Source organism: Eurosta solidaginis, chromosome 5 (assembly GCF_040869045.1).
Source record: "Eurosta solidaginis isolate ZX-2024a chromosome 5, ASM4086904v1, whole genome shotgun sequence".
Taxonomy (NCBI): Eukaryota; Metazoa; Arthropoda; class Insecta; order Diptera; family Tephritidae; genus Eurosta; species Eurosta solidaginis.
This window is the reverse complement of record NC_090323.1, coordinates 102,378,515-102,390,233: the sequence shown is the minus strand read 5'-3', so window position 1 is coordinate 102,390,233 and position 11,719 is coordinate 102,378,515. Positions and strand designations below refer to the sequence as shown.

General features: G+C 46.7%; 1 protein-coding gene across 3 annotated transcripts in view; it reads left to right on the top strand.

The window, feature by feature from the left end:
* The first annotated feature begins 4,137 nt into the window (after nt 1–4,137).
* The window catches only part of Ubc4 (ubiquitin conjugating enzyme 4), a 387,349-nt gene continuing 379,767 nt past the window's right edge, over nt 4,138–11,719 (top strand). Inside the window, exon 1 of one of the 3 annotated variants that reach the window (XM_067789894.1) lies at nt 4,138–4,407. In XM_067789894.1, the coding sequence (XP_067645995.1) occupies nt 4,345–4,407 (63 nt within the window). In that variant the 5' untranslated portion in view covers nt 4,138–4,344. The remainder of the gene's footprint in view (nt 4,408–11,719) is intronic. The other 2 variants (XM_067789892.1, XM_067789893.1) reach the window with 2 other exon arrangements.

Below are 11,719 nucleotides of genomic sequence, written 5' to 3'. Positions count from 1 at the left end.
GCATGTATAGTTCATGGCTGGTGCCGTCATTCCCGCTGGTAAGTACGGTTGCGTGGGTTGAGATGTGCCGGTTGATGATGCCATAATTTCTGATGGTACGTGCTGTTGTGTGGGTACTGTACTCCTGGGAGGTGCCTGAGATGGACCGTTGGGTGGTACCGCTATTCTTGATGGTAAGTACTGTTGTGTGGGTACCGTATTCCTGGGAGGAAACGCGAATTGAGTTTGTTCTACTGTTGTAACGGCGACCTTTGGTGTGCCTCCTCCGTTCGACGGAGTCGGTGTCTTAACCTCTTTTACGTCGCTCATGTGCGTAGTTTCCTTGTAGGTGGCTTGTAGGGATAAAAATGTTTCGTGGATTTCCGAGTCGGTATTTGCCTTTGAGGCCAGTGCTGCTATGCGCTTTCGGATTTCTCGGGTGGTACCTGTCTGCTCAATACCCAATTCCTGTGTGATGGATATCAGCTGCTCCTTTGAAATTGTGTCTAACCACGTGGTATCGATCTGGTCGACCATTTTGTGGTTAGGTTTCTCGTCAGGCATGTTCCTTCTGACGTGCTAACGATTTGCAGGGTCCCTGCTCGGGCGCCAATTGTAACGAAGCTTTTTCGTGCCCCGATGCTTCTTTGATATTTGCTGGGTATACTCGCCGTGCCCAGGGTTCGTTTGCAGTAAATTTGTATTAAAGGGGCACCTTGCAAATCGATTTAATATAAAAAAACTTCACTCTCTTTATTGGTTCTAAATTCTATAATATAAAATAAAACGTGTTTGTATACTTCATTTTCAATTTCACTTGGATTATCTTGCGGTACCCTTGATTGCGGTGGCGGGCCTTAGCGGTCCGGCCGTATTCCGTTAGCTGGGTCCCGTTAGTATGTGGCGTCGGTGCCTTGACGCTCCTTACGTCGGAGTTTACTTGTATTACTCTGCTGCGCCTTGCGTTGGCATCTATTTGTATTGCTGGTTACTGGGTGATTCTCTGCCACGCCTTGCGTCGGCGTCTACTCGTATTTGCTGGGCGATACTCTGTCGCGCCCTACGTCGGTGTTTACTTGTATTGCTGAGGCGATGCTCTGTCGCGCCCTCCGTCGGCGCTTACGTGTATTACTCTGTCGGTGTACCTCTGCTGCGCTCTGCCGCCGCGCTTGGCGCTGACTTACCCTGGCTGCGCTATGCGTCGCCGCGTTGACGTGACCTCTGTCGGCGTACCTCTGCTGCCGCGGTTCGCGCTGGCTTACCCTGGTTACGTTGTGCGTCGCGGACCTCTGCTGCGCTTTGCTGCCGCGCTCTGCGCTGGTTTACGTGCCTTGCCGCTCAGTTGCGGCCTCTGCCGGCGTACTTCTACTGACGGAGGTGAGCGGGTGTCACCTGTCGCGGTTGCGCGTTACTGTGGCGGGGCCTTTGGTCTCTGGGGGTGATGCGTAGAGAAGATCAGCCGCAATCACCATTCCACGACTCGCTCCTATGAAGTGGATTCCTATTGCATAGAGAAGGTCAACTGCAATAGGGATATACTTCGCTAGTATCTCTGGTCACGACCACAGCTCCGTGCTGACTGACTTTGCTGCCGCGCTCTGCGCAGGTTTACGTGCGTTGCCGCTCAGTTGCGGCCTCTGCCGGCGTACTTCTACTGACGGAGGTGAGCGGGTGTCACCTGTCGCGGTTGCGCGTTACTGTGGCTGGACCTTTGGTCTCTGGGGGTGATGCGTAGAGAAGATCAACCGCAATCACCATTCCACGACTCGCTCCTATGAAGTGGATTCCTATAGCATAGAGAATATCAACTGCAATAGGGATATACTTCGCTAGTAGCTCTGGTCACGACCACAGCTCCGTGCTGACTGACTGCTTTGCTGCTGTGTCGCTCCTTTAATGGCTGTTGTGTTTGGTGTTGCTAGCTCAAATGGTTGCGTGCGCTCGTTGTGTTGCTGAGATTTGTTGGTTGGCCGTGTTGCTGATATACGTTGCGATCGCTCGTTGTGTTGCTGAGACTTGTTGGTTGATCGTGTTGCTAGAGCCTTTTGTGGCCACTTGTTGTGTTAATGTCGTGTCAAATATGTTGTGGGGTCCTTTTGTGTGGGCCAAATTAATGAGGATTTATTTGGTCCTCACACACGATTAAATTCTTGTACTGGATTGTAGAATACGGCCCCGCCGGCAATAATTTCTGTAGTGCTTTCTTTGATCACACGTTCGGGTGCTTTGTCGTTCGTAGCGATCTGTTAATTCATAAAATTTAGGACGATTTTGTTAATAACGCGAAACATATATTTACCTTATTTTCAGCTATTTCCCCAACTTCCATTTTAGCCTTAAACTGCTGTGCATCCACGTTTTTGTTATCAGCTGTTCGGTGGTGGCATACGCTGAGCTGCTGCTTTCGTTGAACAGTGAATCGTGGAAACTGTTTCAACAGACGAATATATTTAAGTATTACAGATGCATGACACTGTTTTTTTTATAAATCAACGATGATAGCCAGCCTGGGGAGGTTGTTGCTGCTGCTATCGTGGCATTGCATTACCTGGTTGCTGTTGTGGTACATACCTTGGTATAACTGGATGTGGCCTCATTGCCCCACCTGGTCCAGTTGATGCGGACCACGACCAACAACCACCACGACCTACACTGTTTGGGTTCACTTTGCTGCTGCAAACACACCTCCGTCACAATAATTAATGGAGACCATGGATGGGTATCTCAACAAGAGAGGCTATTTTATTGCACACATAGCCGTTTTTTACACCGAATTTTCTAATCATTTTTTTCAATTTTGGATAATAAATCTTAATGGTATATATTTTGTAAGTAGATCCATATAAGCACTGTAACAAGAATTTTTTTCTTGTGTGTATGTGGAAATCAAAATTTACTATTCTGCATTAGAATTGCTCACGATTAATTATACTATGCAATTACATATTTAACTTTCTTTCTTTATAAACATGCACACATTGATATGAGTTTTTTTGCTAAAACACACTTTAGTAGACCAAAAAATATTAAAGAATGCGTATATTGATTTCTGCAAAATGTAGTAAAGACAGGTTGAAAAAATTTACCAAAAAATCGATTTGTCTTGTTGTCTCTTCTGAATTAGAAATGGCGAATTTTTTTGCACGCAAAAATTACGTATTTTGCTATCCCTATGAAAATAATAGGTTCGAGAGAGCACAATACATTGTGGGAAAGCAAAATTTGTCAGCATGCTATTTCATTTGCACAATTTTTCATTCCAAATCGTCACTCCTGTCAAAAACTCGTGTGGCTGTGTGCGTTTTTGGTCACACGATTTTTGCAGGGTAGGCAAAAATGCCGCGAATAATTTGTGGAACGTGTCGCTATGTGTCGCGTGGCTTAGTGTGGACGCACTTTTAACATGCAAATGCAACACCAATGTGAACCATTTGGATCACATCGTTGTTGCATTTGCATTTCATGTACCATTGCAACACGAGGAAAGAGTCGCAAATCCATTCATCTATGACAGTACCTCGCGTGATTTTGTATGTGAATGGGCAAGACGAAATAAACTTCAGTTGCGAAGTGTGAAGTTCCTTTATATTTAAAAACGTTATATTTAATTTAATTTGATTAATCTAATTTATTATTATAAATGTTCAATTTTTATAGCTCATGCTATTCATGACTAGCACTGTTAAATAATTTGTCAAAATTGTTGTGCTAGGAACAAATTTTCAAATAAATACATACATACATACAACATCTTGGTTGATTTGGGCGATGGTACTGGAATGCATAAGCTTGTGTTAAACTCATCTATATGAAACATTTCATTGTGCGCGGCCTTGCCTTTCTCTTGTGGTCATTCTGGCAGAGAAACTTTCAACGGGGGTTATTTCAAAGTAAACGTGCTTGCACACTCAGCGACGCGACACGTAGCGACAAAATGTTCTTTGCATGTATTCTTATGAAAACATGCACACATAGCGACAGTCGGACGACACGACACGACACTACAATTTGGCCAATAAGGCAAAAATGGTGCGAATATTTTGTGGAACGTGTCGTTATGTGTCGCGTCGCTCAGTGTGTACGCACTTTAACGTCAGCGCCACTGCGACGGAGGTGTGGAAAGTGCTTTGGCCTCAAGCGGTACCAGCGCAATAACAAAACACGGAGCACAGTTACACAACATTGCTGTCATAAAAGAAGTAAAGCAGAGGCCAAAACTTAGAAAAAAAAAAAATAATACTTCAAAATAAACTAAATAAGCTAATACGTAAATCGACAAAAGTTTTAATTAGAGTGATTTTGAGGAACCTTCTATTCCATTGCGATTTAATAATACAAATCATAAGTGCTTGTCAAATTGGCAATATGGCAAACATGGCTGTTTCGCGGATAAAGCGAGAATTTAAAGAGGTTATGCGAAGCGAAGAAGTGAGTAAATACTGTGATATTTCAAAAAGAGGAGTCTACGTTTTAAAACTTGTTGCCCTTGGAAGTTCTGTAGGCGATTTCATTCAAGTATTGTCAAAGAGTATATATATATAATATATACTCTTTGGTATTGTCATTCAAATTCTTTGTCGGAGCTAGCAGGGTTGTCTATAATATGGTTTTACATTACTGGTAAAAGTGTAGTTAGGTCAACTGCTATTACGCGTCCATAATTATCGAGAGAGGCGTCAAAAGTTGACCTCAACAACAATAAAGCGAAGGCGGAAAATAAAAATTTTAACTTGTTCAAAAGATATTAAAAAAAAACTGAAAAATGACCCCGGGTCCCGAAACCAGGGGTCGGATCCATAGTATTTTTGCGCAGAACACCCTTTTGCGTTGGCGGCTTTCAGCCGCTCCTATAAAAAAGGTAAAAGTAAAGAGGTGCCAAAAGAGGCGTATTGACCTCTACAACAATAATCCGAAGGCGGAAAATAAAAATTCCATCTCTGTCCGCAGTTATTTGCAGTTGAAGTTGGTAATTTTGTTGTGGTTGTTGTTATTGTTGTTGTTGTTGTGGCAGTGTTTCGACCCATATAATGTTGGTGTGGCTGGTGTTGTTTTTGTTGTTGTGTTTGATGTTGTTGTAGCAGTGCTTCGCCCCATCCAATAGGTGCGGCCGATCACAAATTGTCATCAATATTGGTAATAGTGCAGTTTACGGTACCCACCGAAATTTGGGCTAGATTTTATCAAGACGCGTATTCACGTCTAGATCAAGAATCCGAAAGCGGAAGTTAACTTTTTTTACCCGTTCAAAAGATATTAACGAAAAACCGAAAAAGACCCGCGGTCCCTCCGAAACCGGGGGTGGGATCCATAGTATTTTTGCGCAGAACACTTCTGCGTTGGGGGCCTTCGGCCGCCATTATAAAAAATAACCCTGGGCTACGCCATGCCAAGTCTGGGTGTGTGGTATAACCGTTGCTACCGCCACGGATTAGGGGACCGCCACGGTGATGCACAATTTTTTTTGTGGGTACAAACACAACAACAACCACATGAAAATCGCCAACTTCAACTGCAAATATCTCCGGACAGAGATAACATTTTTCTTTTCTGCCTTCGGATTATTGTTCTCGAGATTAATACGCGTCTTTTGACACCTCACTCGAAAATCTTAGCCCAACTTTAGGGTGGGTACCGTAAACTGCACTACTACCTCAATATCCTGTAACGGAAGTCCAAGGAAACTTGCTGTTACAACAGGGTGGACCATAATGAGAGGGGTCTCAGAGGCGTTGGTTCCACATTACAATTAAAGAGATGGTAGGTGTCATGTGGGGACACATTGCAAGCGTGGCATACATTTTGTATGTCGGGGTTGATTCTGGATAGGTAAGAGTTTAACCTGTTACAGTATACAGAACGAAGTTGAGCAAGAGTGACACGCGTTTCCCTGGGGAGTATGTGTTCCTCTTCCGCGAGTTTTGGATAATTTTCTTTAAGTACTGGATTCACCGGGCAATTCCCGGCATAAAGGTCCGACGCCTATTTGTGGAGTTCACCAAGGACCTGCTTGTGTTTTTTCACTTCATACGGCTGGGTTCTCAGGTGCCGTATTTCCTCAAAATGCTTACAGAGATGACTCCTTAAGCCCCTAGGCAGTGCTGGCTCATCAATCAGATGTTTGTTGGGATGCCCAGGTTTCTGGGTATTCAACAGAAACTGTTTGGTCAGCACCTCATTTCTCTCCCTGATGGGGAGTATTCTCGCCTCATTGTGCAGATGGTGTTCTGGGGACATAAGAAGACAGCCCGTGGCGATTCTGAGAGCAGTATTTTGGCAGGCCTGTAGTTTCTTCCAGTGGGTGGTTTTTAGGCTTGGCGACCATATGGGTGACGCGTAGCACGTAATCGGCTGGCTAATTGCTTTGTATGTGGTCAAGAGCGTTTCTTTATCTTTTCCCCAGGTACTGCCTGCGAGGGATTTGAGGATTTTGTTACGGCTCTGAATTCTCGGAACAATTGCGGCTGCGTGTTCACCAAAATGTAGATCCTGATCAAACGTCACACCCAAGATTTTGGGGTGTAGGACAGTCGGTAGCGTAGTGCCATCAACGTGGATGTTTAAAATGGTCGACATTTGGGACGTCCATGTTGTAAATAAGGTCGCGGAAGATTTAGTCGGTGATAATGCCAGGTTTCGCGAGGCGAAAAAACTGGAAGATCAGGGAGGTAGCCGTTTATTTTATTGCATAGCGCATCGATCTTTGGGCCTGGGCCTGGGGCCATTATTGTGCAGTCATCGGCGTAGAAAACGATTATGACTCCTTCCAGTGGTGAAGGTAGCTTAGATATGTAGAAATTAAACAAAAGTGGGGATAGGACACCACCCTGTGGCACCCCTTGTTTGATTCTCCTTGGTTTTGATGTTTCGTTTCTAAATTGCACCGATGCCTGCCGACTACCCAGATAATTTGCGGTCCACTTTTTAAGACATTGGGGAAGGGTAGACCCTTCCAGGTCTTGCAGTAACGAGCCATGCTTGACCGTATCAAAAGCTTTTGATAGGTCTAGCGCTACGAGTACTGTTCTATGGTGGGGGTATTGATTTAAACCGCAATTTATCTCGGTGCTAATGACATTTAGCGCGGCGGTAGTGCTATGGAGTTTTCTGAAGCCATGCTGATGAGGGGCTAGCTGCAAATTTGCTTGGAAATAAGGGAGCAAAATGGCTTCAAGCGTCTTTGCCACGGGCGATAGGAGAGATATCGGACGATACGACTCACCTATGTTAGCTGGTTTCCCAGGCTTTAGTAGCGGGACCACCTTGGCCATTTTCCATTTCTCGGGTATGGCAAAGGTGGAGAGAGACAGGTTGAAGACATGCGCTCAATATTTGAAACCCTCTTTCCCTAGGCTTTTAAGCATCGGCATGGCTATGCCGTCTGGGCCCACTGCTTTGGATGGTTTAGCACGACCAATGGCGTCCTCAACCTCTTTAGCGGTGATGGTGATTGGTGACGCGCTGAATTTGTGTTTATGTGCGTGTCTATTGGCTCTCCGTCTATGTTGTTGTTGTTGTTGTAGCAATGCTCGCCCCACCTAATAGGCGCGACCGATCACAAATTGTCATCAATATCCTCTAACGGGAGTCCAAGGAAACTTGCCGTTTCAACAGGGGTGGACCATAAGGAAAGGGGTGTTAGAGGCGTTGGTTCCACATTACAATTAAAGAGATGGTTGGTGTCATGTGGGGACACATTGCAAGCAGGGCATACATTTTGTATGTCGGGGTTGATTCTGGATAGGTAAGAGTTTAACCTGTTACAGCATCCAGAACGAAGTTGAGCAAGAGTGACACGCGTTTCCCTGGGGAGTATGCGTTCCTCTTCTGCGAGTTCTGGATATTTTTCTTCAAGTACTGGATTCACCGGGCAATTCCCGACATAAAGGTCCGACGCCTGTCTCTGGAGTTCACCAAGGACCTGCTTGTGTTTTCCCGCTTCATACGGCTGGGTTCTCAGGTGCCGTATTTCCTCAAAATGCTTACGGAGATGACTCCTTAGGCCCCTAGGCGGTGCTGGTTCGTCAATCAGATGTGTGTTGGGATGCCCAGGTTTCTGGGTATTCAACGGAAACTGTTTGGTCAGCACCTCATTTCTCTCCCTGATGGGGAGTATTCTCGCCTCATTGTGCAGATGGTGTTCTGGGGACATAAGAAGACAGCCCGTGGCGATTCTGAGAGCAGTATTTTGGCAGGCCTGTAGTTTCTTCCAGTGGGTGGTTTTTAGGCTTGGCGACCATATGGGTGACGCGTAGCACGTAATCGGCTGGCTAATTGCTTTGTATGTGGTCAAGAGCGTTTCTTTATCTTTTCCCCAGGTACTGCCAGCAAGGGATTTGAGGATTTTATTACGGCTCTGAATTCTTGGAACAATTACGGTTGCGTGCGCACCAAAATGTAGATCCTGATCAAACATCACACCCAAGATTTTGGGGTGTAGGACAGTCGGTAGCGTAGTACCATCGACGTGGATGTTAAATATGGTCGACATTTGGGGCGTCCATGTTGCAAATAAGGTCGCGGAAGATTTAGTCGGTGACAATGCCAGGTTTCGCGAGGCGAAAAAACTGGAGAGGTCAGGGAGATAGCCGTTTTTTTTATTGCATAGCTCATCGATCTTTGGGCCTGGGCCTGTGGCCATTATTGTGCAGTCATCGGCGTAGGAAACGATTGTGACTCCTTCCGGTGGTGAAGGTAGCTTAGATATGTAGAAATTAAACAAAAGCGGGGATAGGACACCACCCTGTGGCACCCCTTGTTTAATTCTCCTTTGTTTTGATGTTTCGTTTCTGAATTGCACCGATGCCTGCCGACCACCCAGATAATTTGCGGTCCACCTTTTAAGACATTGGGGAAGGGTGGACCCTTCCAGGTCTTGCAGTAACGAGCCATGGTTGACCGTATCAAAAGCTTTTGATAGGTCTAACGCTACGAGTACTGTTCTATGGTGGGGATATTGATTCAAACCGCAATTTATCTGGGTGCTAATGACATTTAGCGCGGAGGTAGTGCTATGGAGTTTTCTGAAGCCATGCTGATGAGGGGCTAGCTGCAAATGTGCTTGGAAATAAGGGAGCAAAATGGCTTCAAGCGTCTTTGCCACTGGCGATAGGAGAGATATCGGACGATATGACTCACCTACGTTAGCTGGTTTCCCAGGCTTTAGTAGCGGGACCACCTTGGCCATTTTCCATTTCTCGGGTATGACAAAGGTGGAAAGAGACAGGTTGAAGACATGCGCTAAGTATTTGAAACCCTCTTTCCCTAGGTTTTTAAGCATCGGCATGGCTATGCCGTCTGGGCCCACTGCTTTGGATGGTTTAGCGCGACGAATGGCGTCCTCAACCACTCTAGCGGTGATGGTAATTGGTGACGCGCTGAGTTTGTGTTTATGTGCGTGTCTATTGGCTCTCCGTCTATCTTTGTCGACCGTAGGATGCATTATATATTGTCGGCAGAAAGCGCTCGCGCATTTTTTCGCATCCGACAGCACCTTATCGCCAAAGGTGATGGAAACTTTGTCTTTGTGCTTAGTCGGATTCGATAGGGACTTTACGGTGGACCAAAGTTTACCTACACCGGTAGAGAGGTTACAACCTCTTAGGTGCTCTTCCCATTTCACCCGCTTGTGTTCGTCCACGAGCAATCTGATGCGTTGGTTTATATCCCTTATTTGGGGGTCGCCTGGATCAAGCTGTCTTATAAGGTCGCGTTCCCTCGCTAAGCTCGCGGCCTCCGCCGGGAAGTGGGGCCGGATTTCGGGAATTCTCCCGGCGGGAATGAAATGTGCCGAGGCGGATTCAATGACTTTACGGAAGGCACGCTCCCCTTGGCGGGCATCAGTCGGGATAGGGAGGGCAGCAAAGCTGCTGTCTGTTGCAGATTTATATTATTCCCACTTTCCTTTTTTGAAGTTTATGAAAGTGCGTTTTTCGGTGACGATGAAGTCGGCAGTACGCTCGAACGAAATAAGTATGGGCAGGTGGTCGGATGCCAATGTTACCATCGGCTGCCAGTTGACGCAGTTTACGAGTTCTGCGCTCACGATTGAGATATCTGGCGAGCTATGACAGCTTCCTACCATACGTGTGGGGGCGTCTCCGTTTATTGTGCAGAACGTCGTTTCTTCTATTTGATCCGCCAACATCTCACCCCTACTGTCCGCCCGCAAATTTGAATGCCATAGATCATGATGGGCATTGAAATCGCCTAAAATAATGCAATTGTTGCCAGTTAGTAAGGCTCTGATATTAGGGCGGTATCCACTGGGGCAACAGGTGACAGGAGGGATGTAGATGTTGATGATTTCTAGATTTGCATCGCCTGACCGGACAGATAGGCCTTGACGTTCTAAGACATTGTCACTGCGGTCGATGCCAGGATCAAATATATGATATTGCACAGAGTGGTGTATAATAAACGCGAGGCCGCCTCCATTTCCGCTCTCGCGGTCTTTCCTGTGGACATTATAACCAGAGCAGGTCTGCAATGCAGATCTTGCTGTGAGTTTAGTCTCTTGAATCGCAGCAATGCGGATGTTGTGCCGCTTCATGAAATCGACTATCTCCGTAATCTTCCCGGTTAGGCCATTACAGTTGAACTGCAGAATTCTGAAGTGCATGAGGGGTGACGCCGCCACTCTAGGGGTAAGTGAGGGGTGACTACGCCTAGGTTGTGGAAGGCCAGGACGCAATTGCTGTTGTGGCCTTGGGACTGGGCGCCCTTGGGCAAGCATTGGGGTACCCGGATGATTTGGGTTTGCGACCTGGCAACATGGCGCGATGAAACCCGTCGGGGGGTTGCCGTCGCGGATACCAGAACATCTAGGAAAGTGGCACCACCCAAGGCAGGAGCTGCATTGAGCGGATGTCGCAAACCTATATATTCTGTGCTGGCAGACGGTGCAAACGGAGGCAGGGACTAAGAGTCTGTTTCCCTGACCTGCACGATTGCTGCCAGAAAAGAGGGCGGGAGAAGAAGACGGGGGCAGGGGCTGATGCTCAGCATTGCTACCAGCTCTACTACGAAGGTAGTAGTTATGAGTGGTATCAGCTGTTTGAGTTGTTGGCGCCGTGGGGCGCGAGCAGCAGCGGGTACTTGTTGTGGCTTGCTGAGCAGCGAAGCTGCTGGAAGGTAGTGGGGATACGCTTAGGCGTAGACTATGGGACGCCCTTGGGCGTGAGCAGCAAGGAGCCACAAAAGATTTATAAAAGTTACGTGGACGTCGGGTTTTGGGATCAAGCCCAGAACAACCTGTCCGATGCAACCATCCCTTGCACGAGACACACTGAACAGAGTATGACCGTCCTAAAAAGATTCTTTTCTGGCAAATGCAGCAAAACCATTTCTCATGACCGGGGTCAGGAGACGGACCCGGATTGGGTTCGATACCTTCCCGGAGTAAGAGAATATGTAGCAGTCCTGCTGCAAGGAGCTGCTGGGAGGATGACAATTTGTGGGAGGGACGAAACAAATTAAATGGGGTCACACTGAAATGACAGTCCTTGGTCGGGAAAAATCCCGGGTCGCTCCGGTACATAGAACCGACTGCCTTGGGAAGCGCTCTCCGTCTATCTTTGTCCGTAGGAGGCATTATATATTGTCGGCAGAAAGCGCTCGCGCTTTTTTTCGCGTCCGACAGCACTTTGTCGCCAAAGGCGATTGAAACTTTGCCTTTGTGCTTAGTCGGATTCGATAGGGACTTTACGGTAGAGCAAAGTTTACCCACACCGGTAGAGAGGTT